General features: G+C 43.7%; 2 protein-coding genes across 4 annotated transcripts; one reads left to right on the top strand and one right to left on the bottom strand.

Annotated features, from left to right (window-relative positions):
* Positions 1-8090: 8090 nt before the first annotated feature.
* On the bottom strand, positions 8091-13773 carry LOC125510774 (citrate synthase 3, peroxisomal). The gene is made up of 13 exons (XM_048676038.2): positions 13421-13773; positions 12488-12668; positions 12310-12395; positions 12082-12186; positions 11822-11884; positions 11518-11627; positions 11297-11416; positions 11148-11223; positions 10173-10246; positions 9919-10039; positions 9174-9271; positions 8952-9075; positions 8091-8436 (listed from the first exon to the last, which is right to left on the bottom strand). The coding sequence occupies exons 1-13, from the start codon at positions 13640-13642 to the stop codon at positions 8305-8307; spliced, it is 1512 nt and encodes a 503-aa protein (XP_048531995.1). The 5' UTR covers positions 13643-13773; the 3' UTR covers positions 8091-8304.
* A 2574-nt stretch (positions 13774-16347) lies between these two features.
* On the top strand, positions 16348-22425 carry LOC125510773 (uncharacterized). 3 transcript variants are annotated; one of them, XM_048676037.2, is made up of 8 exons: positions 16348-17504; positions 17858-17935; positions 18806-18862; positions 19115-21164; positions 21255-21379; positions 21499-21570; positions 21649-21729; positions 22139-22425. In XM_048676037.2, exons 1-8 carry the CDS (start codon positions 16449-16451, stop codon positions 22247-22249), a joined length of 3630 nt encoding a protein of 1209 aa, XP_048531994.2. In that variant the 5' UTR covers positions 16348-16448; the 3' UTR covers positions 22250-22425. The 3 variants fall into 3 exon arrangements, with proteins under 3 accessions (XP_048531994.2, XP_048531993.2, XP_048531992.2); XM_048676036.2 differs by having other exon boundaries at positions 16351-17504; positions 19115-21173; positions 21655-21729; XM_048676035.2 differs by having other exon boundaries at positions 16354-17504; positions 19115-21173.

Here is a 22425-nt window from a genome sequence, read left to right as displayed (position 1 = left end):
AGGTAAGGTTAATTAATTTAGATTTGATCTTTAGAGATTGTTCGTGATTGATTCTACATTACTAAATACCTTGCGCCAGTATGGAAAGTTCTGATCTGTTTAGATTTCTTTCGTTGTGTGAGAGGGTGACGCGAAAATAAACCGATGAAGTGAGGGGAGGGGACGAAAAAAATCTACGAAAAAAAACCAGTGAAGGTGGGAGGAGGTACCAAAAAAAACCATGGAAGGTGGGAGGAGACTACCAATTGCTTCATTAGGAGTAGAAATTATTAGAGATTAGAGATTATTTGTTTTCTGAAAATCTATTATTTGTTTCCTAAAGCAAATTGCATTAATGAGAGAGATTTCGTAGATTTGGCTAAGGTAGGAAAGAATCTATTATTTGTTTGCTAAAGCAAATTGCATTAATGGGAGAGATCCGTTGATTTGGCTAAGGTAGGAAAGAATCTATTATTTGTTTGCTAAAGCAAATTGCATTAATAGAAGAGATCCGTTGATTTAGCTAAGGTAGGAAAAAATCTATTATTTGTTTCCTAAAGAAAATTGCATTAATGAGAGAGATTTGTTGATTTGGCTAAGGTATGCGGTTTTTGCGGTTCGTGGCGGCTTAGTGTGAGGTGGGACGAGGTACCAAAAAAAACCATGGAAGGTGGGACAAAAAAAAACCTGGAAGGTGGGAGTTTTCCTTGGTTAACCTACGAAATTTCGTAGATTTTTTTAGGACGAAAAAAACCGTGAAAGATGGGACTAAAAAAAATCTGGAAGCGAGACTACCAACTGTTCCCTTAGGAGTAGAGATACTTACAAAACATAACTGACTAGTCGAAAAAACTAAACTCTACAACAAATTGAACATCAACAACTAGGTTAATTTCTTTGCATGTCAACGGCTAATTACAGAAGTCCTCGATATTAAACTCTCAGGTAACTCACGTCGTGACTACATCAGAGATTGTGTGTGTCACGATGTCCGTGAGCTTTTGATAAAACTGGTTAGTATGTCACAAAACTTATATTTTTGGATTCGTATTTGAAAGAAGTTTCCAATGATATTACTTTTCCAGTGTATAAATTATTTTTGTCAATCTAATTGAAGGTCAAAGTTTGACCCAAAGGACGAGGAGGACCGCAAAATGTTTTATTTTTCTTCCTTTCTTTCTCTGCTTCTACTCCAATTCTCCACCATTATCAATAGCTTGTGAGCATATTTTGCTTCATCCTCTTTCAAGCGACAACTGCCACTATCACAGCGTCAAAAAACACCTTATATTAAGTTAGGATGCAGCTGGATGAATTAGTTTTGTCCCTGCTTGCCAAGAACAATTTTCAAATATCTCGGAATAGCCTCAGAATGAACGTCAAAGCAGAGAAAATAATGTTCAGAGAATGAAATTGAATGATCAAAAGAATTGAACTCTGCAGCCAATTCAACATCAACATTCGGAGCCTCAGTGCCTTTGAACGTCAATGGACGTAGGCTCTTTATTGCCCTTTCCGATTCTGGAAGGAACAAGGAATGGTATGTAATTAAAAAATTAATGATCCAATGTCGACGTATTAGAGCAATCAAATCCCTTGATACATAGTTTTTGAGAGATCTTGTAAATTTCAACTAATATGGCGATAATCGCAAATGTTTTACTAGATATCCTAACAACAATAATGTGTTTGTATATCGAAACAGGCTTTCGCCTCGTTTTATTTATAGACAAAGTAGAAACCAAAGTAGATGGCATAACTACTAGTGAGGTCATCCCTTTTTGGCAAGACTATCAGATGGTATACGGCCGGTCATTTTCTTTTGCAAAGCGGTCATCTTTTTAACTAATAAAAACCCCATTGTTTACTATTCCCTCCATTCCATAATGCAGTATACATAAATTTTCTGAAAAGTCAAACCTTAGAGGTTTGACTAAGTTTGTGGAGGAAGACATTGACATATAAAGTGCCAAAAATATATCAATAGATTCATCATAAGATGTAGTTTTGTATTTTATATATTTTATATTATAGATATAAATAGTTTTTTGGTCAAAGTTTGCAAAGTTTGACTTTTGAGAAAATCTATACGCACTACATTTTGGAACGGAGGGAGTAATTGACTACAGATCCCACTGTATGTACGACTGTATATTCTTTATGTTAAAGTCTAGATGAAAAAAGGTTGCACGAGTCCTTGGATATGTCTATATTTATTACGCGTGCTTAAAGATGCTTTAAGGTTTGCGTTGCACTAGTAGAAAACAGGGCTATGGTCCAGGCCGGGTCAGCCCATTAGTCCCGGTTCAGTCTAGAACCGGGACCAATGTGGGCATTGGTCCCGGTTCGTGAGCCCAGGGGATATATATTAGTTAAGCCTGTGCTGACTAGCTGATTGATGCATTCATTGTTTTGGTATGTACACATATTAATTAAGTCTTTATTCTTTTTTCTAGCCCTCCGGATCGAGCACAACTTCGGTAAAGAGACGAGGCTCGAAGAAAAAGTTGAGCTCGGATGAAAAGTTTGAGATCATAGCAATCGCGCCCGACGGCCAACCGATTGAACCCCTCAGGACAAAGAGCGCATTTGTTGCTCAGTGCGGGGTTCTGGTTAGGGACAAGATCCCGATAAGCATCCAGCAATGGTTTAAGCCGGCTACAGAAGACCCTGAGGTGTCTTATGTCAATGATATGCAGAAAAATGATCTTTGAACTGAGCTGAAGTCAAATTTCACTCTACCGCCAGAGGATAATCCAAAGAACCCAGTTAAAGAGAAATTAATCAAGTCTTTTGCTCTTAAGAGGATGGCAGAACTATTCAGGAGGTGGAAGAAAGAGCTGAATAAGTTTGTCGAAAATAATGAGACACCAGAATTCAAGGGCAGATATGAGAAGATCAGAGATCACTGGCCCGCATTTGTGGCCCACAAGACATCGGAAAAGAGTAAGAAGATGTCGGCGACAAACAAGCAAAATGCTGCGAAGAAGAAGCTTCACCATCGCACGGGGTCAGGTGGCTACCTCGTAGCCCGGCCTAAGTGGTCCAAGACTGAGAATGATCTGGTTGATAAAGGGATCGAACCAGAGACAATTACCTGGCCAGACCGTTGCCGGACTTGGTTCTTCGGGGCTGGCGGAACCTTGGACCCTGTAACAGGGAAGTGCATTTGGACGAACGATCAAATGGACATACCAGTCAGGAAGCTTAAGCAGTATATCGAAGCAGCGCAGGAAGGGACGTTCTTTCCAGACAGAGAGAACGACGAGCTCACAATGGCCCTCGGGAATCCTGAGCACCCTGGACGGACACGAGGCACGCCAGGCTCCATTCCGTGAAAGGTTGGGTTTCTGGACGCAGGCGGTTACAAATCCCATGAGAGGAGGAAAAAAGTGCAGCAGACCCAAATGCAGGCGCTGCAAGCAAGGGTAGACGCGATAGAGGAACGAGAAGCAAATCGCAGCAAACGTACTGCCGAAGCCTCCCCCGAAGCTACCCCGCCATCTCAGCGCAGAAGCAGCGTGGCTTCCACCGAGCTGCTTCAGCCGGAGCATGCCTTGACGGCTCCTACCAGCTATCCCGTGGATGCTATCACAGAGTCTCAAAATTGCCACCTTATGACGCAATGGATGAATTCGAAGGTCAAGGCGGCTGTTGGCTCTATTTATCCTACTGAACCCGGCGCAACTTTTCACTGCCGGCCGATTCCAGAAGGATATGCTAGGGTGATGGTGGATGAAATAACGGAGGGATTTAAGGACCTCCAGCTTGACCACCCTACCGGTGAAGGGGAGACTCGGCTGGGGTCTGCTCTGAAGACTCCATGCCTATGGCGGAAGGAGCTCATCAACCTTCCGAACTGGACGCCTCCGCCTCCTCCTCCTCCTCCGGCGAGTCAGGGCACTCCGCCTCCTCCACCGCCTCCTCCTCCGGCGAGTGACGATCAGGGCCCTCGGCCGGCTCCTTCTCCGGCGCGTGGCGGCACTCCGCCTCCTTCTCCGCCTGCGCCGACGCGCCCGAGCAGCCAACCTCCTCCTTCTCCGCCTCGTCAGCAAGGGCGGAAGAGACCTGCCGCCGCTCCAGCTGCTCCGGCGCATCGTAGTCCTTCTCCTCCACCTCGTAAGTAAGTAAAGAAGACAACCGCTCCATCTGCTCGGTCGGCGTCTAGCAATACAACCAGAGGCGGGAGGACATACAGATTCGGTCCTTCTCTGAAGACTCCAGAGAAGTTACCATACGAGAGGACCCCGGAGAAGAACGCGAAGATCGCGCAAACCGAAGTGGATGACTGGTTTCAAGGGTTGAAAGCAAAGAGACATCCACCTCCGGAGGAGAAGGTAGATCCGGAGAAAGTGAAGCGCACTCTGGCTGCCCTGGCAAAACCACCCAAGTCTCCGCCGAAAGGCAACTATGAGCGCATTATTGCAAAGACATGGGCCGAAGCGGAGCGGTCGGGAAGTACAGTCAGTGATCAAAGGCTGAAAGAACGATGAGCAGCTGCGAAACAAATTGTCCAACTCGGCGAACAAGCGAAGCAATCGTGCCCCCCCCCCCTCAAGGTGCCTAGCGACATCGTCGATCTGAGGATGGTGCCCGGTTATGGCAATGTTGACGATTACCTGCCCGACGATGTACATTATGATCCCATGGAGGTGCAGATACACAGATACCAGTACGGGAAGCCTCTCGTCAAAGATGAAAAATCTTTAACAACGATGATGCGAAGATTACATGATTGGTACTTGAAAATCTGCAGAGAGTCTGGGGGAGGAGTACTTTGTATGCGAGAGTTAAACCGGAGCATGACCTCGTTGGAATTGAACTGTTGCCTATTCCATTTGAGGAGTTCTATCAGTTTTTCAATCAATTGGCCCTCGATAAAACAACGATTACCTGCTACTGTCTGTAAGTACTAGTACTTCTATCATTAAGTCTCTCTATATAGCTCATCTCTTTCATTGCATGTATTTATAATTATCCTCACTATATTATGCAGAATGAAGATTGCCGAATTGAAGAAAAGACAAATCGGTGATATTGGGTTCATTAACACATATCTCATAGGTGCAACTGAGGTTGAACATCGTCCCGGAGATACCGAGGCCAACTTGCTACGATCATTCAAAAAAATGAAAACAAAGATATAATACTCTTTCCTTACAACTTCAAGTGAGTGTTACTATCTTGTGCATATTCGGTTTCCCTTATATATTAGTCCAGGTTATAGTAATGTAATTGATGAGTTATGCATGTATGTGCAGATTCCACTATATTCTCCTAGAGATTAGGCTTGAGCAGGGAGTAGTAACCGTCTTGGACTCTAAACGAAAAGATCCCCAGGAGTATGCGGACATGACTGAAATCCTCAAGAAGTAAGTTAAATCGATCATTATCCACCATATCAGCAACTTTGTTCATTTCCTGATATCAAGTAATTGTTTTCTTTGTCCGGCATGGTTTGGAGAAAATTCACCAGAAAAGTTCCGGGACTGCCGAAGAAGCTGGAATTTAGACACCCGAAAGTAAGTACTATAGTAGCATGTTCCGCGCATCTCCTAGTGATTCAAGCGCTAGTTTCATCAATACCATTTAGCATTCTTGCTTATCAGTTTGATTGACCTCTATTTCTTGTAAAGTGGTTGTGGCAGGAATAAGGGAATGATTTCTGTGGATACTACGTCTGCGAGTCCATCCGCCACATGACCTGTGAGCGGGGCGGGTACTCTGACGAACAATATGAAGTACGTAAATAACAATATTCACAATTTTATTTTATTACCATCATTTGTATTGAGTTTCATTCATTCATATATATATGTATTGACCCCCTTCTTCAAATTAGATGTTTCGGAAGCGGGATGAACTCCTAGCACCAGCTCGCATGCGAGCAATTCAAGAGGAATTGGCGGCATTCTTTCTTGACCAAGTGATCGCTGAAGACGGAGAATACTATGTGGACCATGACCGTATGATTATATTTGTAAGAGATAATTATTGTATATATGTAGTCGGTAGTGTCGGATAGATATACGAGAACTTGTTGTTCGACCAATCTCTCGGAGAAGGAGAGGTGGTCGATATCACTTCTCTTTGTATGCATATATGTTCATGACGATCTTCTGTTTCCTTCGTTTGCTTACTAGCTAACTAGCGTGTCTAGTCCTCTCTATACGTATGTATAGTACGTAGCGTCGACCAAGCATGGACGTAAGAGAGGACACTTCTCTCTATTAATTATAGCTAGCTAACACAATATATGAAACACCTAAATTAACCCACCAAAACCCCCAACCCCCCCTTTAAAAAAAAACAAAAACCCCAACCACAGAAATGCTGACGCGTGGATGCCTATTGGTCCCGGTTGATGCCACCAACCGGGACCAAAGGGTCTCCTGCCTGGGCTCTGCGCACTGCCCACGTGGAGGCCCATCAGTCCCGGTTCTGGATTGAACCGGGACTAAAGGGTCGGGGCATTAGTACCGACACTTTAGTCCCGGTTCAGGAACTAGGACTAAAGGCCCTTACGAACCGGGACTATAGACCCTTTTTCTACCAGTGTTGGTCTAGAGTAGTCATTGTAAGCAATGGAGCAACTCATGTTAACATATGGTGGGCGCATACAGATAACCAGACAGTCATAGCTTGTGTGTGTGACATTCCTGATCGGTTGATGCAGCCTACCTATCATGCCCAAAGTCTCGTAGTAAAGTTTTGACGGAGCAGTACCTCTAATTACTTATGTGCATCTAGGTTCTTAAATGTTTCCACCTCATAATTTTCCTCGCTTTTTTTTGCGACTCTTTCTTACTATTCTACATCTATAAATATCTACATACTCAATCCTCTCTCGACAAGAACGCATGCAGGTCTTAGATGCCCAAGGGGAGGCAGGAATTTGTTTGCCTTTGCTTCTTCGGAACGGGCGACATCAAGAAGCATGTTAACAGCCGTTGACTCTAGTCCAGTGTAATGAGATAAACTTCCATATGAATGCCTCACCACTTCTGTCATTGGTCCAAGCTAACCCACTGCTCCTGCATCGAGAAAGTGCACAAATCATTAGCTAGTGCAAGGAATACGAGGTGCATAATTCCCAAAAGGTACTGCCTACAAAAGACGACGATCGACACTGACCCGGTCAAGCTTGGAACAAACATCAATGGTGGAGCAAACGAGTGAGAGTCAGCAGTGTGTCTCCTCATTGCATCAGTGTATTACTATTGCTCAAGAAGACATGGGATGTGATCCAGAAAGGAAATAGCATGCACAGATCCAAAAACAGAGATATAAAACAGAGCAAGGTAGCAAGTTACAACAGCAAAAAACTGAAGACAGTAACCATATGATACGAAAATGAACTAGACAGAATGGCGCGCTCCGCTACGCCTTTGCTATATTCATGTCCTCCGTATGCGATTTTGCAGGTTTGACCACGAAGGCACCACCCCCGGCAACCAAACCCGCACAAACAACCACACGTAGTTCATTGAAGTACCGCCTACTTCCTCTATCCAAAAATACTGACAAATGAATAAAATAGATCTATAACTAAAATAAGTCTAGATACAACCATTTCTAGAACAAGTATTTCCGGACGGAGTGAGTACCATGCAACGACCAAACACAACACCCAGAACGTTGCCAACTACAGGGAACATCACCGAAAGAGCAGCAACGAACAGTCCACCGGTCTGGCCAAACGGAAGCACAGTCAGCGCCACGCACATAAATCGCATCAGTGTGATTGTAAATCCAACATCATTAGAGCATAGTTTTGAAAACCTAGACCGACGAATGAACCGGACAGGCTGCTGGAGCACCGGTACAACCGTTGGTCCGTCCAGGTTCGATAAAGTAGTAACACGTTTAACTGAAAAAGGGAACTTTTTCCCAAGGTAAAAAAGAACTAAATAGCGCGTTAACTAACGGTCAAATGGCATGATTTTTCATTGCTGGCCAGGGATCGAATCCTACGCACCGCACTAATATGCACACTCTTACGAAGACCGACATGCCATCAACTACTCCCTCTAAAGTTAAGACTTATTTTGGGACGGAGGGAGTATGATTATTTTTTCCAATCATGAGCTCACATTGCATGCATGCAGAGATGAAGCTGGAAACTGGAAGTGTGTGCATAGATAGTGTCCACAGCGTGCCTTTTACTAGAAGTTTATTACATGGCAACTGCTAAGTGTCTTGGTGACACCAGAAGGATAACAGCTCCCGGACTCGAGCCGCTGCGGCGTTGTGAGTGGCAACGACAGCAGCCTGGTTTATTGCGTGGGCTGGATGCTGCACCATGCATCCGTGCCTGCTGCTGTTCTACAGGGAAGAACCAGCACGGCGACGCCTCGTTGCGTTTGATGCAGCGATCTGACCGAGCTCCTCGCCCTGGTTAGATGCCACTCGTTCCCTCACAGGGGTGTAGTGCCTCAGCCAAACGCCCGTGTATACCTGAAGAAATAGCAAACAAATTAACGCCGACAAAGCAATCATTGCACAAGTATGAGAAGATCTGGCTGCCTGAGTAACTAACTACTGTCTTAGATGGTTTGTTTTAGCAACTGCATGACTCAAATAATGTTAACAGAATTATTTGTTCTACTAATTTTGAGAATATGACAGAAAAAAAAACAGGATACTATAGGAAGACAAGATAAAGTGAAACATGACTAGAATTCATTGACTGACTTCTGCATAAGCAAAATCGTTTCAAGGTGCATAAAGGAACATGTATCACAGTGATAAGAAGTCCTTGCTAAAGCACAGGGAAAACTAGATCCACCGAACAACACTCAAAAGAATAAGAAGCATGTACAACATTATATTTCACACTACAGATCAAAGAATAATAGCAACTCTTAAGCTGGTGCTCAGTATAGACTGACAAACAAAACAAAAATGGTTGTCCCCGAATTCAGAACAAGCAAAAAGAAGTGCTCTACATAAAACTGTTGATAGCTACTGACCTGTTGAGGCCTCATAATTTTATTGTCAGGGTCATCAAGTGACTCCTTCCAATGTGCTAGCCAACCAGCCATGCGAGGAATTGCAAATAACACAGGGAAAAATTCTGTAGGGAATCCCATCGCTCTGAAAATCAACGAGTCACAATGTAAGTATTCAATAACAGAAATAGGGTGCACGGGGGATAGAAAGTAGACTCAGTTTCGAAGAAACAACTGATACACCTGTAAATCAGGCCTGAGTAAAAATCCACATTTGGATACAGCTTCCTCTTGATAAAATAATCGTCTGACAGTGCTGCCTTCTCCAAAGCAACAGCAACCTGGCATGGCATCAGAAAACATCATAAGGATGTGTTTGATTTGGCAACGCATGATTACAGTTTCGACCACCAATAGCCAAGCTGTTTAGGATCCTCATTTAAAGAAAACGACATAATTATTAGGCCCTTGTTGATACCATAACTCTAGGGTGTTTAAAGAAAAAGAAGTTAAATAGCAAAATGAACGATTGTCAAACCCTGAAGTGTTAGCCATTTGTGATATTAGCAAACAAGAGTAGCATAAAACACACAGCTTTCGTTCGGTCATAAAAAAAACAGATGGCGAACAATCGTACAACTTAGGTCCACTATTTTTGTTCCTTTCAACAGTCAACAGATCCAAAGTGGAAATAATCTGAATTGCACTTCATCTATCTCACAATTTTTCAGTCAATTTTCACCCAGTAGAAAAGAGATATTTTTACTGTATTTTCTATCTTGCATGGTTCGATCCTTTTACTCTGTTACTTGCGAAACATAATGTTTCATAGACAAAGTTACTGACACTTAGCACCCACAGCATAAACAGAGCAGCACTGTTTCATTACATGAGAGCACCGATCAAACTCTCGCCACATAAATGGAGGTTTCGTAAAGTTCTCAGAAAATCTTCCTCTCTACAGTTAAACAGATCAAGAATAGCTGACCTCGATAAGAGGATCCCGTCCAACAATAGAGAAAACCTCCTCTGCTAACTTTCGGATGACTTTAGCACGAGGATCATAATTCTTATACACACGGTGCCCAAAACCTGACATTTTCCGTTTCCTGAAAAATGACAGACATCGCTTGTAAAACAAGTCCCACGGTACATCAAAAGGTATCGAAGTAGAAATTCTACTGAAAAGACTATCACGGAGACAAGAAAAATATCAATCAAGCAGGAGTTGTGTATTATCACCTGTTCTTCACTCCCTCAATGAAATCTGGAATATTCTCCACAGCTCCAATCTCATTCAACATTTTAAGTACCGCCTGACATACAGAACATAACACTAAGTCCCATGGTAAGATGCAAATCATTGATCTCTTTTGGCCAGGATGCAGGTTTCTGAAATTAAAAGACTTCACAATACATACATTCCCTAAAAACTAACATGGTGTGGGGCTGGAAGGATATTCCTGGGAGGATGGATCTACTTGCATGACGCCACGATGAGAAACAGAAACACATAGAAATGTGTTGGTGGGCCTTGCTTCAGGAATTCATTTTCATGAGTTTCAATGTGAATCAGGCAAAGATTAATCACCTTCGAAATTATAGATAGTAATGGATTCTGCTTTACATGGAGAAAATGACAGCCTGCCAGTATGCATAAACACTTTACAGGTACCAAATCTAATAAAATCCATAGACGCATTAATAAGTTGTTCCTCGTGGTCTAATAATCTTGGTTATACTGTGTGCACTAGTTTTGATAGTTCCAAATTAAGGAGATATTGAGCAATGTAGATACGGTCAGGGAGATATGGATATCAGACTCTTCATAAAAGAAATTGGAGCATTGGTCGTCATGGAACCGTTGCAAGCTCCTGCCGGGTACATAGGATGAACTAGAACTGCATGAGACTGCTAGTCACATACTTTCAGTTTTGTTAGGTTTCAATTTGGGTTTTGAATGGGCCTGGTAGGGCCAGAGGTGGAACACACGGTCTAAAACTGATTTAAGTGTAGGTTAATGATTATTTAAAATACAAACTTCCTTACAAGTGGATGCAAGATTCAGAAGGTTTTTCATGTAAAGCTACTGAGGCAAGGTCCTGCTGTTTCTTAGATTAATTAATGAATTACTAATGATGAGGATTGTCAAATATGTAGAAACATTATAAGCTTGAATTCATGAACGAGGAGGATGCAGAGCTCGATATAATTTACCTCATTTGCGCCACCATGCAGTGGACCATATAGAGCTCCAACAGCACCAGAAAGAGCAGTGAAGACATCGACACCACTATACAGATATCATAGGTAATTAGACATCAATTTACTACTCCCACTTGAGAGGAGAATGAAGGACATGATACCTTGAAGCAAGGTGCCTAACAGCAGCTGTTGAGCAGTTCATTTCGTGTTCAGCATGGAGAATAAAAAGGATATCTAGAACCCGTGCAAGTCGGGGATTTGGCTTATATTCTTTGTTACCCCTGCAACACAACAAACATAGAAAAATATGTAGCAAATGGATTATTTAGCCAATATATGTGGGAAAAACAAATGAAAATAATTATCAAGTAACGTGACTTACAAAGAGTCTAGCATATACAAGAAATTCTCTGAATAAGAAAGATTATTTGAAGGAAGGACAGCAGGCCTTCCTGCTAGTCTCAGGTAGGCTGCAGCTGCTATTGCTGGTGCCTAAACAAATGGTCATATATAGAAAGTTAAGTCACGTAGATGACTAAAGACAGAAAGTACTGTTGTTGCAACTTTCATCATGAGGTTATGTGCGGAATCCGTGGATATTTTTAGCATGGCAACATAATTTAATCAGTTGGATGAGTATCCTGAAAAACTACACTAACTGAAGATAATCAGATTATTAGTCATACCTTCCCAAGAACTCGCACAATTTGCTTATCCCTAACCTGCTTTGAGTTGTACAGATCTTGCCCCTGTATGGGTAGAATATGTCAAAGATCAACTTCAAACTGTTAAGCATAATAATAAAAAATTAAGTATGCATGTACAACAAACTATCAAACAAGAATTATAACAGTGAAAGTTTAAGGGTTTGACGGATACTATTGCATTGCGTAAGAACTATGTGAATAATCATCTGCCTAAATTGGTGCATTCAGAATGTGCTTACTCTAAGGGCAGGGTTTGCATCTGGGTGGAAGACAGAAAGTGTGCTCATTGCACTGGCAAGGACACCCATGGGGTGGGCATCGTGAGGCATTGATTGTATGATATCCTGCCAAAATTAGAAAGCACCATACATCACTTTGTAATCAGAGCGAAGCCCGAAACCTACATGATATTCTTAATATATTGTAATATCAAGACTCTAAAAGAAAAGGTAAGGGACAACGCATACCAAGAGTCCTTGAGGAACAGCAGAGTGCTGTGAAATTGCAAATTCCCAGCCTGCCAGTTGACTCTGAGTGGGCAAGTTCCCGTACACTGTGAACGCACAAGTCATTAACCAACGATTACAACAAAAAAAGCGAATATGCTCTGGAATTCAATAGGAATACAAGTTGCAAAACACTTACTTAAGAGGTAGGCGACCTCAACAAACGAACTGCTTTCGGCCACCTCCTCAATTGGATAACCCCTGTAGCGAAGAATTCCCTCATCCCCATCAATGTAGCAGATGGAAGAACGCACAGGGGCAGTGTTGAGATAACCAGGATCGTAAGTCTTAAGACCCTTGTCATCTTTCCCAGTGGTAATCTACAACATAACACAACGACAATCAGTTTTGTCCTCTTCGATCTGGTTTCATGATACAAATGAAGGATCATTGAGGCAGAGCTCCTGCTAGTTCCTCGAAAAAGAAGGTGTCACTGAAAGTAAAATGCTTATAGCGTGTTTTGTTAAAATTTGGTGCTGCAAAATCACAGAAATCTATAGACAATTTCTACTGAAATAATTACGGCTACCAGCTTCCCAAGCTATACATGCCGGTCAATTAGACAAGTTCTCCTAGACCATGCCATAACATTGTTAATTGCAACAATTACCCATCAGAACAAATTTCAAGCTTGTACTGATTATCAGCTCAACTTCAACCTCACGTACAATAACCATATATTGTTGGCCCGATTGCATTAAATTTAACGAGCTCGGTCGAATTAAATATTTAATACGTCTATCTATCATCCTCAATTACAATTTCTACAAAAGAATAATTCATCAATTGCTGGATCATCTGATCTGATCACAGGTTCAACAGTAGATCCTAATTATTGGACTGGAACCTCAACTACCAACCAAAACTTAAGCTCTTTCATTACATGCGCCTAGCTACGACGAGTAGGATAAAAATCCTGATCCAATCCCGAATCCATAAGGCCAGCCCACCGCTAACCGAACTGCAGAGCACAAGCACTCTGCTACGGACAGAGGCAGCACAGATCGATTCACGCCACCCCCCGCCGCAGGAGAAGACAAGCTAATATCAGGCTGGACTGCTGGTTTTATACCTTCTTGAAGTCTGTGGCGCGGACGGTGCCGTCCTCCGAAACCTTGACCTCGTACCGCTTCCCGGTCCTCGAGTCCACCACGGCGAGCACGCCGGCGCGGGCCCCCGGGGCCGCGGCCGACGCCGGCGACCTCCCCAGCGCGGCCGCGGGATCCGCGCCGGCGGCGAGGAGGTGGGAGGAGAGCACGGCGAGGCGGCCCCGCGCGGGATCGGCGCGGTCCATCGGATCGGTCGGTGCGATGCGAGCAGGGTGGACTGGAGACGAGCAGAGCAAGAGAAGAGAGGGAAGCGGTTGCTTGGACGTCTAGTTTGGTACGGCTTTTGCTTCGCGCAGCAGGATGCTGTTTATCTTTTCCTTTTTAAGTAGCGCCGATGGTCAATGTGTTCGTCTCGTGTGTTCACTAGTACGGTTATTTTCTAGGAGTAGGAGCGTCTCTAACACACCCTTTAAACCGCGGAGCGTTTTCAGTTCGTGGAAACGCATTTTTTAAGGATTGGTTTGAGCTGCAGCCGAACAAACTCCTCAAACTTAAATTGTAAAATTAAATACTCATTTATATTTTCCTGACGTCTTTTTCTTTCTCTCGCCCGTGTCCACGGTCAGCTAGCTCATTTCTACGAAACCGGCGAACAGCGCATAAAACGGCCAAATACGAAGCCGCGGGCGTCCAGGGTGACTTGCACGAAACTAACTAGCTCGAATCAATCCAAACGGCCAAATACGAAACCACCATCGTCGTAGCTAGCTGAATCAATCCAGGAGCTAGCTAGCAGGGGCGGAGCCAGGGGGGACGAGCAGGGGCCTGCCCCCCCTCCCCCCCAACGACCAACAATTTTAGTAGAAGCAACTAGTAATTATCAACAAGATTCGATCAATATACGTACTCGGCCCCCCCTATATTCGAATCCTGCCTCCGCCACTGCTAGCTAGTTGAATCGATTCGAGCGGACTGAGCTAGCTAGCTAGCTATCTGAATCTATTCGAGCGGACGGAGTCGTCGTAAATAGCTCCTTTTGTGATGTGATTTTGTGTTATTTGCCAACCAATCTATATTTATGTGAAAAAAAATTGTGTTGGTGGCTACATTGACTATATTGGTTCTATAGTTCACATAATGTGGCACTTTCTTTTTCTAGGTGGTAGGAGGGTGCACGGGATTGATATATTTTTAAAGGCTGATTGCTACTGATTAATTTTAAAAATCATTGACCCAGTCTGAAGCATAAAACCAAATCTCAAATTAAATACATTAATTGATTGGCGGGGCTTCAAAATTAGGAAACATAGTGAATTAAAATAATTGAATGGGAGCGCTCCTTGAGAAATTGTTGACCCGATCAAAATTGATTGACCCAATCATAAATTGCAGACATCAATTAATTGTGCCGCCCCTTAAAATTTAGGAAACATAATGAGTACAAAAGAGTCGAACAAGAGAGTTTCAAGAAATTGTTGATGCGATCAAAATTAAATGACCCAATTTCAATTGCAGATCTCAATTGAATGTGGGGCTATTTAAAATTAAAGAGCATAATGTTATAGAGGATCTTTGTTAACTTAGCTCACATGAACTGCACCAAATTTATGTGCCGCGGTCTTCAACTAGAGGGTTGGTTTTCATATGTAGGTGTGGGAGGTGGAGAACCCGGATGGAGACGGTGCCATATCACGCCCAAGTCTCTTGCCGAGTATTTACTGAGCATTACTTCCTCTATTTATATGCACCTAAGCTCTTCACCTCCTGCAACTCTTCTTTACCACTATGTGCTATGCATATATAAATACATGCTTCTCTTGTTCCTTTTCACTTGTGAGACACAAGCTCGATCCTCTTGGCAAGAGTGTATAACTTGTCTTAGATGCCCATGCAGGGGCTAACTTTCACTTCTTCGGAATGAGCGGCATCAAGAAACGTGTTGACCGGATCACGTTCTCAGCTTGCCTAGGGAGGAAATTACTTATGACACATATGAAAACATGTTGAATAAGTTTGATTCCTCCAGATGTATAGCAAGGCAGTTTGTTTCAACATATGAAAACACATGTAGAACGGGAGCACCATCTTCTTCCCCTTTTGATGATTCAATGACAACAGAGTCCGACAACGATCTATCAGATCGTTCATTCCAGAGGCTTCAAAGAATTCCTTTGTTTTTGGGGGGCACAAGTGTCCCTAGTGTATCCATTTGCGCATCTCATGTATGGCCCTTTCTACATTTTCTTTACGTTGGATTACGAGCAGTGATTTTTTTTCTTCACGCGAATCGAAAACTGCCGTTTGTGCACTACACTGGTTGTCACTCTACTTCCTATCTCAATCCTCTAGCAATGATAATAATTCCAAAGTGCATATAGGTTGCACGAGGAACTCGTATTTTCTTTCCCTTTCCACATCGGTAATAACGATCATACTTTCTTAGTCTCATGATGTAAGATGTTTTTTGACATTATATTAGTGTAAAAAAATCTTACATTATATTCCCTTCGTTCTAAATTACTCATCGCAGAAATGGATGTATCTAGAACTAAAATACATTTAGATACATTCATACATGCGACAAGTAATTCGGAACTGAGGGAGTAGAACGGAGGGAGTAATTCGTAGACGATCGTGATAAAAATGTGTGCACTGACATCGTCGGCCCACCTGCGGCATGCCAATCCCCTACCGTGGCGGGCCACGCGTCGTGCGCTCAGAGGCGCCACACCGTCTCCCTCCTCAGGTCGCCGACCAGGAGCCCCATCGGCGGCCCCCTAGCGCCACACTCGCTTCCAGGCTCACACCCGATGACACCTGGGCCACGCCGCCCCTGACCCCACGCGCCAGGGAGCCGACGCCCGTGCGCGCAGCCTTTGACACCCACACCCTTCTCCGCATCCACCCACCCACCCGTCCCCCACTCCCGCCGGCCGCCGCAGCCAGGGCAAGACGCCTCCTCCCCACACCCGATCTCCACCCCCCACCCCATCCCCCGCCCCCGCCCAAACCCGCGCCATTTCAAACCCCGCCCAAACCCCCGCCCCGAGCATGGCCGACGCGCCGCCGCCGCTGGGGCCGCCCGCGAGCTCCTCCGATCCGCCCCCGCCGGCGGAGCCCGGCGAGCCGCTCTCCCGCGGCTACCTCTCGCTCCGCCAGGCCGGCCCCGCCAGCGAGGAGGAGGCGTCGCCAGCGCCCGCGGGACCGCCCGACGAACGGTGCAGGGCGATGATGGAGGTGGTGAGGAAGGACGGCGGGGTGGGCGGGGATGAGGGCAAGTGGAAGGTGTCCAAGCTGGTGGTGGAGCACAACCACGTGCTGGAAGCGGCGGCTACGGGGGAGGCTGCCCCCTCCGCGGCCGCGGCCGCGCCGGAGCTAGGGATGGAGTTCGACTCCGTCCAGGACGCCAAGGGCTTCTACTACGGCTACGGCGAGAGGGCTGGGTTCAAGGCGCGCACCGGCTCCAACCGCCGCTCGGCCGGCACGGGGGGCATGATCATGCAGCGGTTCCTCTGCTGCAGAGGCAATTACTCCTACAGGAAGGGTAACAAAGCCAAGGATTCGGCAGCCCCGAAGGAGGTGGAGGAGGGTGCCGCGGGGGAAGGGGAAGGGGAAGGGAAGGTTGGGGCGCATAAGAAGAGGGGCCGCAAGCCCGGGAAGAAGAGCACGCCGGTGATCAAGGTGAAGAACTCGGTGGAGAAGGGTGTCGCAACAGCAGGCACAGGGAATGGGCAAGCAGTACCTAGTACGGAGAATTTGGGGAGAGGTGGGGATAAGAAGGATGCTGTGGAGTCTGTCATCGAACTGGAGGAGGAACATGTTGAGGTGGAGGATGCTGCACAGGATGGTGCCCATGACCACGGTGACGGCGACGATGCTAATTCTGATGCTCATGAGGGTGAAATGGAAAAGGAGGTGGAGGTCAAGGAAAAGAGAGGGAGGGGGAGGCCGAGAAAGGCTGTTACAGAGGATAATGCCCTTCAGGCATGTGTGTCGACGGACCTTGGTGTGATGGTGTCGCAGTGCGCTGTTGATGAGAGAAAGAAGATACTTAATAAGTATCTCTCGAAGCGACAGAGCAGACCTGCCTCGGGCAGGCCTGCCAAGGTAAATCACTTCCACCTTGCTGTTTGTTGTGATGGTGATATAGAATATATCATAATTTGCAATACTGTATTATGTGGATTGTGGACTGTAGAATACGATGTAAGTAGGCCTCATTGCTACAATGAGGCCCACATAGTTGCTCATTTCAGAAAAAAGGTTATATACCTGGCACATCAATATTTATGGCCTGTTTTTACCAATGTGTGTTGCATATATCAGGACATAAACATATGTTAGAATGTTCAAGTGTCTGGGTAATCGGCCCTATATCAACTGAAAGTAATCGTAGATATAAATATAATATTGTATGATCCTTTGCTTATTTGGTAAGTATGTGTTCTTGTCCATTTTAGATTGTCTCACGCCAAGCTTTGGCGGAAAGGCGTAAGCGTGGTGATGGAGGTAGATTTCTGTCAAGCGACGGACCGCTGGTAACTTTGCTTGCATATCAGCAATATTTGTATTTGCGAATGCGCTGCATCACTGTGTTCTTTCGCTGTTAGCAGTTTCCATTAAGTGGGTGGTTAGTTATCCAATGAAAGAAAAATGGTAGCACTCAGTTGGTGTCTAATTGTCATCTCACTGTCAGGACTCACAAGCTACAACCGACTGCAGTCTCATACATACTGGCAAATAAATTGGCACCTTTTCTATGGAAGATATTGTCATGTGCTTAGGGTTGGAGCCTAATCTCGTTTTCTGTTTATTGATAGCTTTACATAGCTAGAATATAGATGGCTGGGGTAAAAGGAAGGCTTACGACATAAGGCAAGCACTAACAAACTTGGAAACTAATTGATACGGGGATCCCCTAGGCTATCGTGAGGATCAAGCAGTAGGCTGCCTGTCCTTATCATTGTGCCTGCGCCATACATTCTGCCCCACATGACAGATATGTGTTGTTACTTCATTTGTGTAGCCACTTTCTGTTGCTAATAAACTTAATTTTATAGAAGAAAATGTTCACTATGTACCTGTATTCCGCATTTCATTGATGTATAACTCTTAACTTCTATGGGGCTGGTTTCAACAGATTATCTGTAGCTCTTCTTGTTGCCTTCGCTGAACTAATTTTATGTGATTTGTGAGTGGTTTGTACTTACCTCCACTTTGCAACTCTTGTATGCTAACACAATTCTAATTTATCTGACCTGCTGTATCTCGTCTCATGAATGTGCAAATTATTCGAATCAACAAGCGTTAACTTGCCTCCATGTATTAGTTTTTTCAGAGTAAATGTGAAGCATTTCTGTGACATTTATCTCATTATTTTTATGCTTTCTTATTCTTGTTCTTGGCAGCCGTCAGAAAGGCGTTCAAAACGTCTTGAGAAGCAAAATCTTAAAAATGAAAAGAAGGTAAGCTTGTGTGCAAAATGTTCAATTGTAATGATATGTTTGACTTTTTCTCTGCAAGTGTTGCATAGGAGATACTTGTTTGAGTTCTCTGTATGAATCTTTTGATATAATATTTTTCTTCTATTATGTAACATAGAAAGGGAATAATGAATTCTGTGAGTTTACACCATTTCTTCCATATGAATTATTACATTTGCATATTTGAAACGGCCATTCACTATAACATGTATGATTGTTTTCCCTATTGTCCAGCCTGAGAGTAAAGAAGATGAAATAGTTGAAGCGGAACAGGATCCAGAAACTGAAGTAGTAGCTGGGCCTGGAGGAGAACCAAAAGTGGGTATGGTTTTCCTGAATGAAGACAAGGCCTATGAGTTTTATGTCAGCTATGCTGGAACTGCAGGATTCAATGTCCGAAAAGGATGCTCTGAGAAAACAGCAAATAATGTTACGAGGTCTCGGTCTTATGTATGTTCTAAAGAGGGCTTCCGTCCTAAAAGTGTTACTGCTGAGCCAAAGAAACAACGAGCAGAAATAAGAACTGGCTGCGAAGCACACATGACTGTTAGAATCACTACTAGCGGCAAATATGTTGTGACTGAGTATGTGGCTGATCATAATCATGATCTTGAAGCTCCCTTGGTGGACATTCAGATTCTTAGATCACAGAAGTTATTAGCAAAGTTACAGCAGCCTCCGGATCCACCAAAAGTTGTTTTGATACCAAATGATTATAAAAATTACGTAAGGACAAGACACACGAAGGATATGCAATCAGGCGATGCTCAGGCAATTTCTGAATATTTACAGAGGATGAAAGGCGAGAATCCTTCATTCTTTTGTTCCATTCAAGTGGATGAAGACGACCAATTCAGAAATGTATTCTGGGCAGATGTTAAATCAGTGATGGACTTTAACTACTTCGGTGATGTAGTATGTGTTGACACAAGGTATAGCACAAGTGATTATTGTAGGCCTTTGTTGTTGTTCATTGGAGTTAACCATCATAAGGAGCCAACCATATTTGGTACAGCATTTATTTATGATGAATCAGTCGAATCCTTCAAGTGGTTGTTTGAAACTTTCAAGTCTGCTATGAGCGGTAAGCAGCCAAGAACAGTTTTGACTGATCGCTCTACAGCAATAAGCGATGCAGTTGCTTCTGCTTGGCCAGGGACTGCCCATCGCTTCTCACTGTTGCATTTATATCAAAATGCCACCAAGGTACTAAGTGATACATTCCAAGGTTCGGAAACTTTTGCCCATGATTTTAGTCGGTCTTTGTATGACTATGAGGAGGAGGGGGACTTCTTGTCTAGCTGGGAAATCCTCTTGGCGAAGTACAATCTGAAAGACAACGAGTGGCTAAGTAAATTGTATGAGGATAGAGAAAGATGGGCTTTGCCTTATGGGCGTGATATATTCTGTGCAGATATTGCAGCCACACTCCGAAGTGATAACATGGATGCCATCCTGACAGGTGTTCTTAAAACAGAAATAGATCTTCCATACTTCTTCAACAGATATGATAAATTTTTGGAGGAGAAACGTCTAGCTGAACAACAAGCTGACTACCTTGGAGTTCAAATGACACAGAGGGTACCACCTCTGCGGTTACTCTGGCAAGCTGCTAATACATATACTCCTGCACTGTTTGAGATGTTCAGGTTAGAATTTGAACTGGTCTTGTCCTGCATGGTTTATTGCTGTGGTGAAATTGGACCAATATCCGAGTATGAGGTAACTGTCAAAAACAGACCTCAAGTCCATTTTGTTAGATTTGACTCATCAGAATATATGGTCGTTTGTAGCTGCAAGAAGTTTGAATTCGTAGGCCTTCCATGTTGCCATGTACTGAAAGTTCTTGAGATAAAAAATATCAAAGAACTTCCACCACAATATATTTTGAAAAGATGGCGAAAGGATGCTCAGAGTGAATCTCCAAAGGAGAACTTCGGTTTTGCTGCTGTGGATGAAGATCCCAAGTTCACGGTGTCTAAACGGCACAATTCGCTGTATCGAACTTTATATAAAGTGGCAGCAAAGGCTGCAGAAAACATTGAAGGTCAGAGATTTATGGAGAGCCAATATGATCAGCTCCTGGAGCAAGTTGAGCTTCTTTTGCAAGCAAAGTTGCATGACAAGCCTTCCTTAAGCACTATCATGAGAAGTCAACAGCCAAATTTGCCTCAGAATGATACCAGCAACAGTGAACCTCGCAGAGCAAGTAGTAAGAAAAATAAAAATGTAGAGAATCGTCGCCAGCAGCAAAGTCCTCTTGAATCAAGTAAAAAGAAAAAAGGTAGACAAGGTATGTTCATCACCTAAGCTGCTCCATGCTGGATTGAACGTGAATACATGATCAGTGTCTGATCTTATTAAATTGTTGCAGGTCTAGTGGAGCCTGAGGAGGCTGAACTCCCACTTAGGGTTCTTGCTCCCACAATATCGAATGACATCCCGAATCACATGAGTACTCCAACCAACCAGTTCCTTGCCCCAAATCATATAATGCAGGTAAAACTTATATTTCCTTCTACTTCTCTTTCCATACACCCCTGTTTTGATGAACAGATAAGATGATGAATATTGTAGTTTGTAGTTAAGTCTGATATATTATAGCTTTATCGAAACAGGCACCATATGTTACACAGCAGTTTGGTCTTAATTCTCTTCAAGGATTTTCTGGCATGACGCCATTTGGGCAGGTAATGGACATTTTTTAATTTCTTGAAAAAGCAATACAATTTATACTTTGCTGTCACTACATATCGGTGTGTCGATAGATGCAGGAACAATCACCTGTTCATCTTCAGCAACCTCATCTACAACAATCACCCTTTCATGGCGGTCCTCAAATGCACCAGGTGATTCTACATTTGTGCATTACTCTATGGTTGGTTACACCTGTGTTGTCCTTCTCATGGGATTTTACTCCAATTATTTCTTCAACAGTTGCTAGGGTAGGACTTTTAAGTGAGCATTGATTTCATATCCTTACATACCCCTCTATAACAAGTTCTCTCCATGGGAGATATTCATGTACTCCCTCCGTTCGGAATTACTTGTCTCGGATATGGATGTATCTAGAACTAAAATACATCTAGATACATCCATTTCTGCGACAAGTAATTCCGAACGGAGGGAGTAGTTGATGTAGTCGGTCAAGTGACTGTAATCAGCATTACATAGCATGAGCTCATTCAACACCTTGTTGGCTAATTTTTTTAAGAAGGCAAAATGATGATATCTAGTTTTCGTCGTGTTTTGGTGCAGGCTCCCCCTCCAGATATCCAGTCATTGCAATTTCTTAGCAGTAATCCTCAGCTGGGCCACCAGACCACGGATCAAGGCCAGTACACCATCCCAGTATGGGATTTCCTGTGATGTAGCATGTGTTTATGCCAGAATGTAGAAACTCAACTATCCTAGCTGTAAATCATGTAACGAAAAATAATGTAGAAACTGAGCTGTCCTCCCTGGCCCACCTTGTTTATATTAATGAAAATATGTGGCACTGGTAAAACCTGGACCAAACCTTTATACTATGGGTGAAAAGGTTA

This window comes from Triticum urartu, chromosome 5A, assembly GCF_056163025.1.
Source record: "Triticum urartu cultivar PI428250 chromosome 5A, HENAU_Tu73, whole genome shotgun sequence".
NCBI classification, from domain to species: Eukaryota; Viridiplantae; Streptophyta; class Magnoliopsida; order Poales; family Poaceae; genus Triticum; species Triticum urartu.
This window is presented reverse-complemented; position numbering and strand designations above follow the sequence as displayed.

What these genes read in the sequence shown, in the direction of transcription:
- LOC125510773 (XM_048676035.2), top strand. Translation starts at nt 16,449, where the DNA reads ATGGCCGACGCGCCGCCGCCGCTGGGGCCGCCCGCGAGCTCCTCCGAT. An exon ending in ATCTTAAAAATGAAAAGAAG is followed by an intron (nt 18,863 to 19,114) that starts GTAAGCTTGTGT and finishes CCTATTGTCCAG; the next exon opens with CCTGAGAGTAAAGAAGATGA. An exon ending in CCCCAAATCATATAATGCAG is followed by an intron (nt 21,380 to 21,498) that starts GTAAAACTTATA and finishes TTATCGAAACAG; the next exon opens with GCACCATATGTTACACAGCA.
- LOC125510774 (XM_048676038.2), bottom strand. Translation starts at nt 13,642, where the DNA reads ATGGACCGCGCCGATCCCGCGCGGGGCCGCCTCGCCGTGCTCTCCTCC. An exon ending in TACTCAGGCCTGATTTACAG is followed by an intron (nt 9,076 to 9,173) that starts GTGTATCAGTTG and finishes GTTGATTTTCAG; the next exon opens with AGCGATGGGATTCCCTACAG. An exon ending in AAATTATGAGGCCTCAACAG is followed by an intron (nt 8,437 to 8,951) that starts GTCAGTAGCTAT and finishes CTATTTCTTCAG; the next exon opens with GTATACACGGGCGTTTGGCT.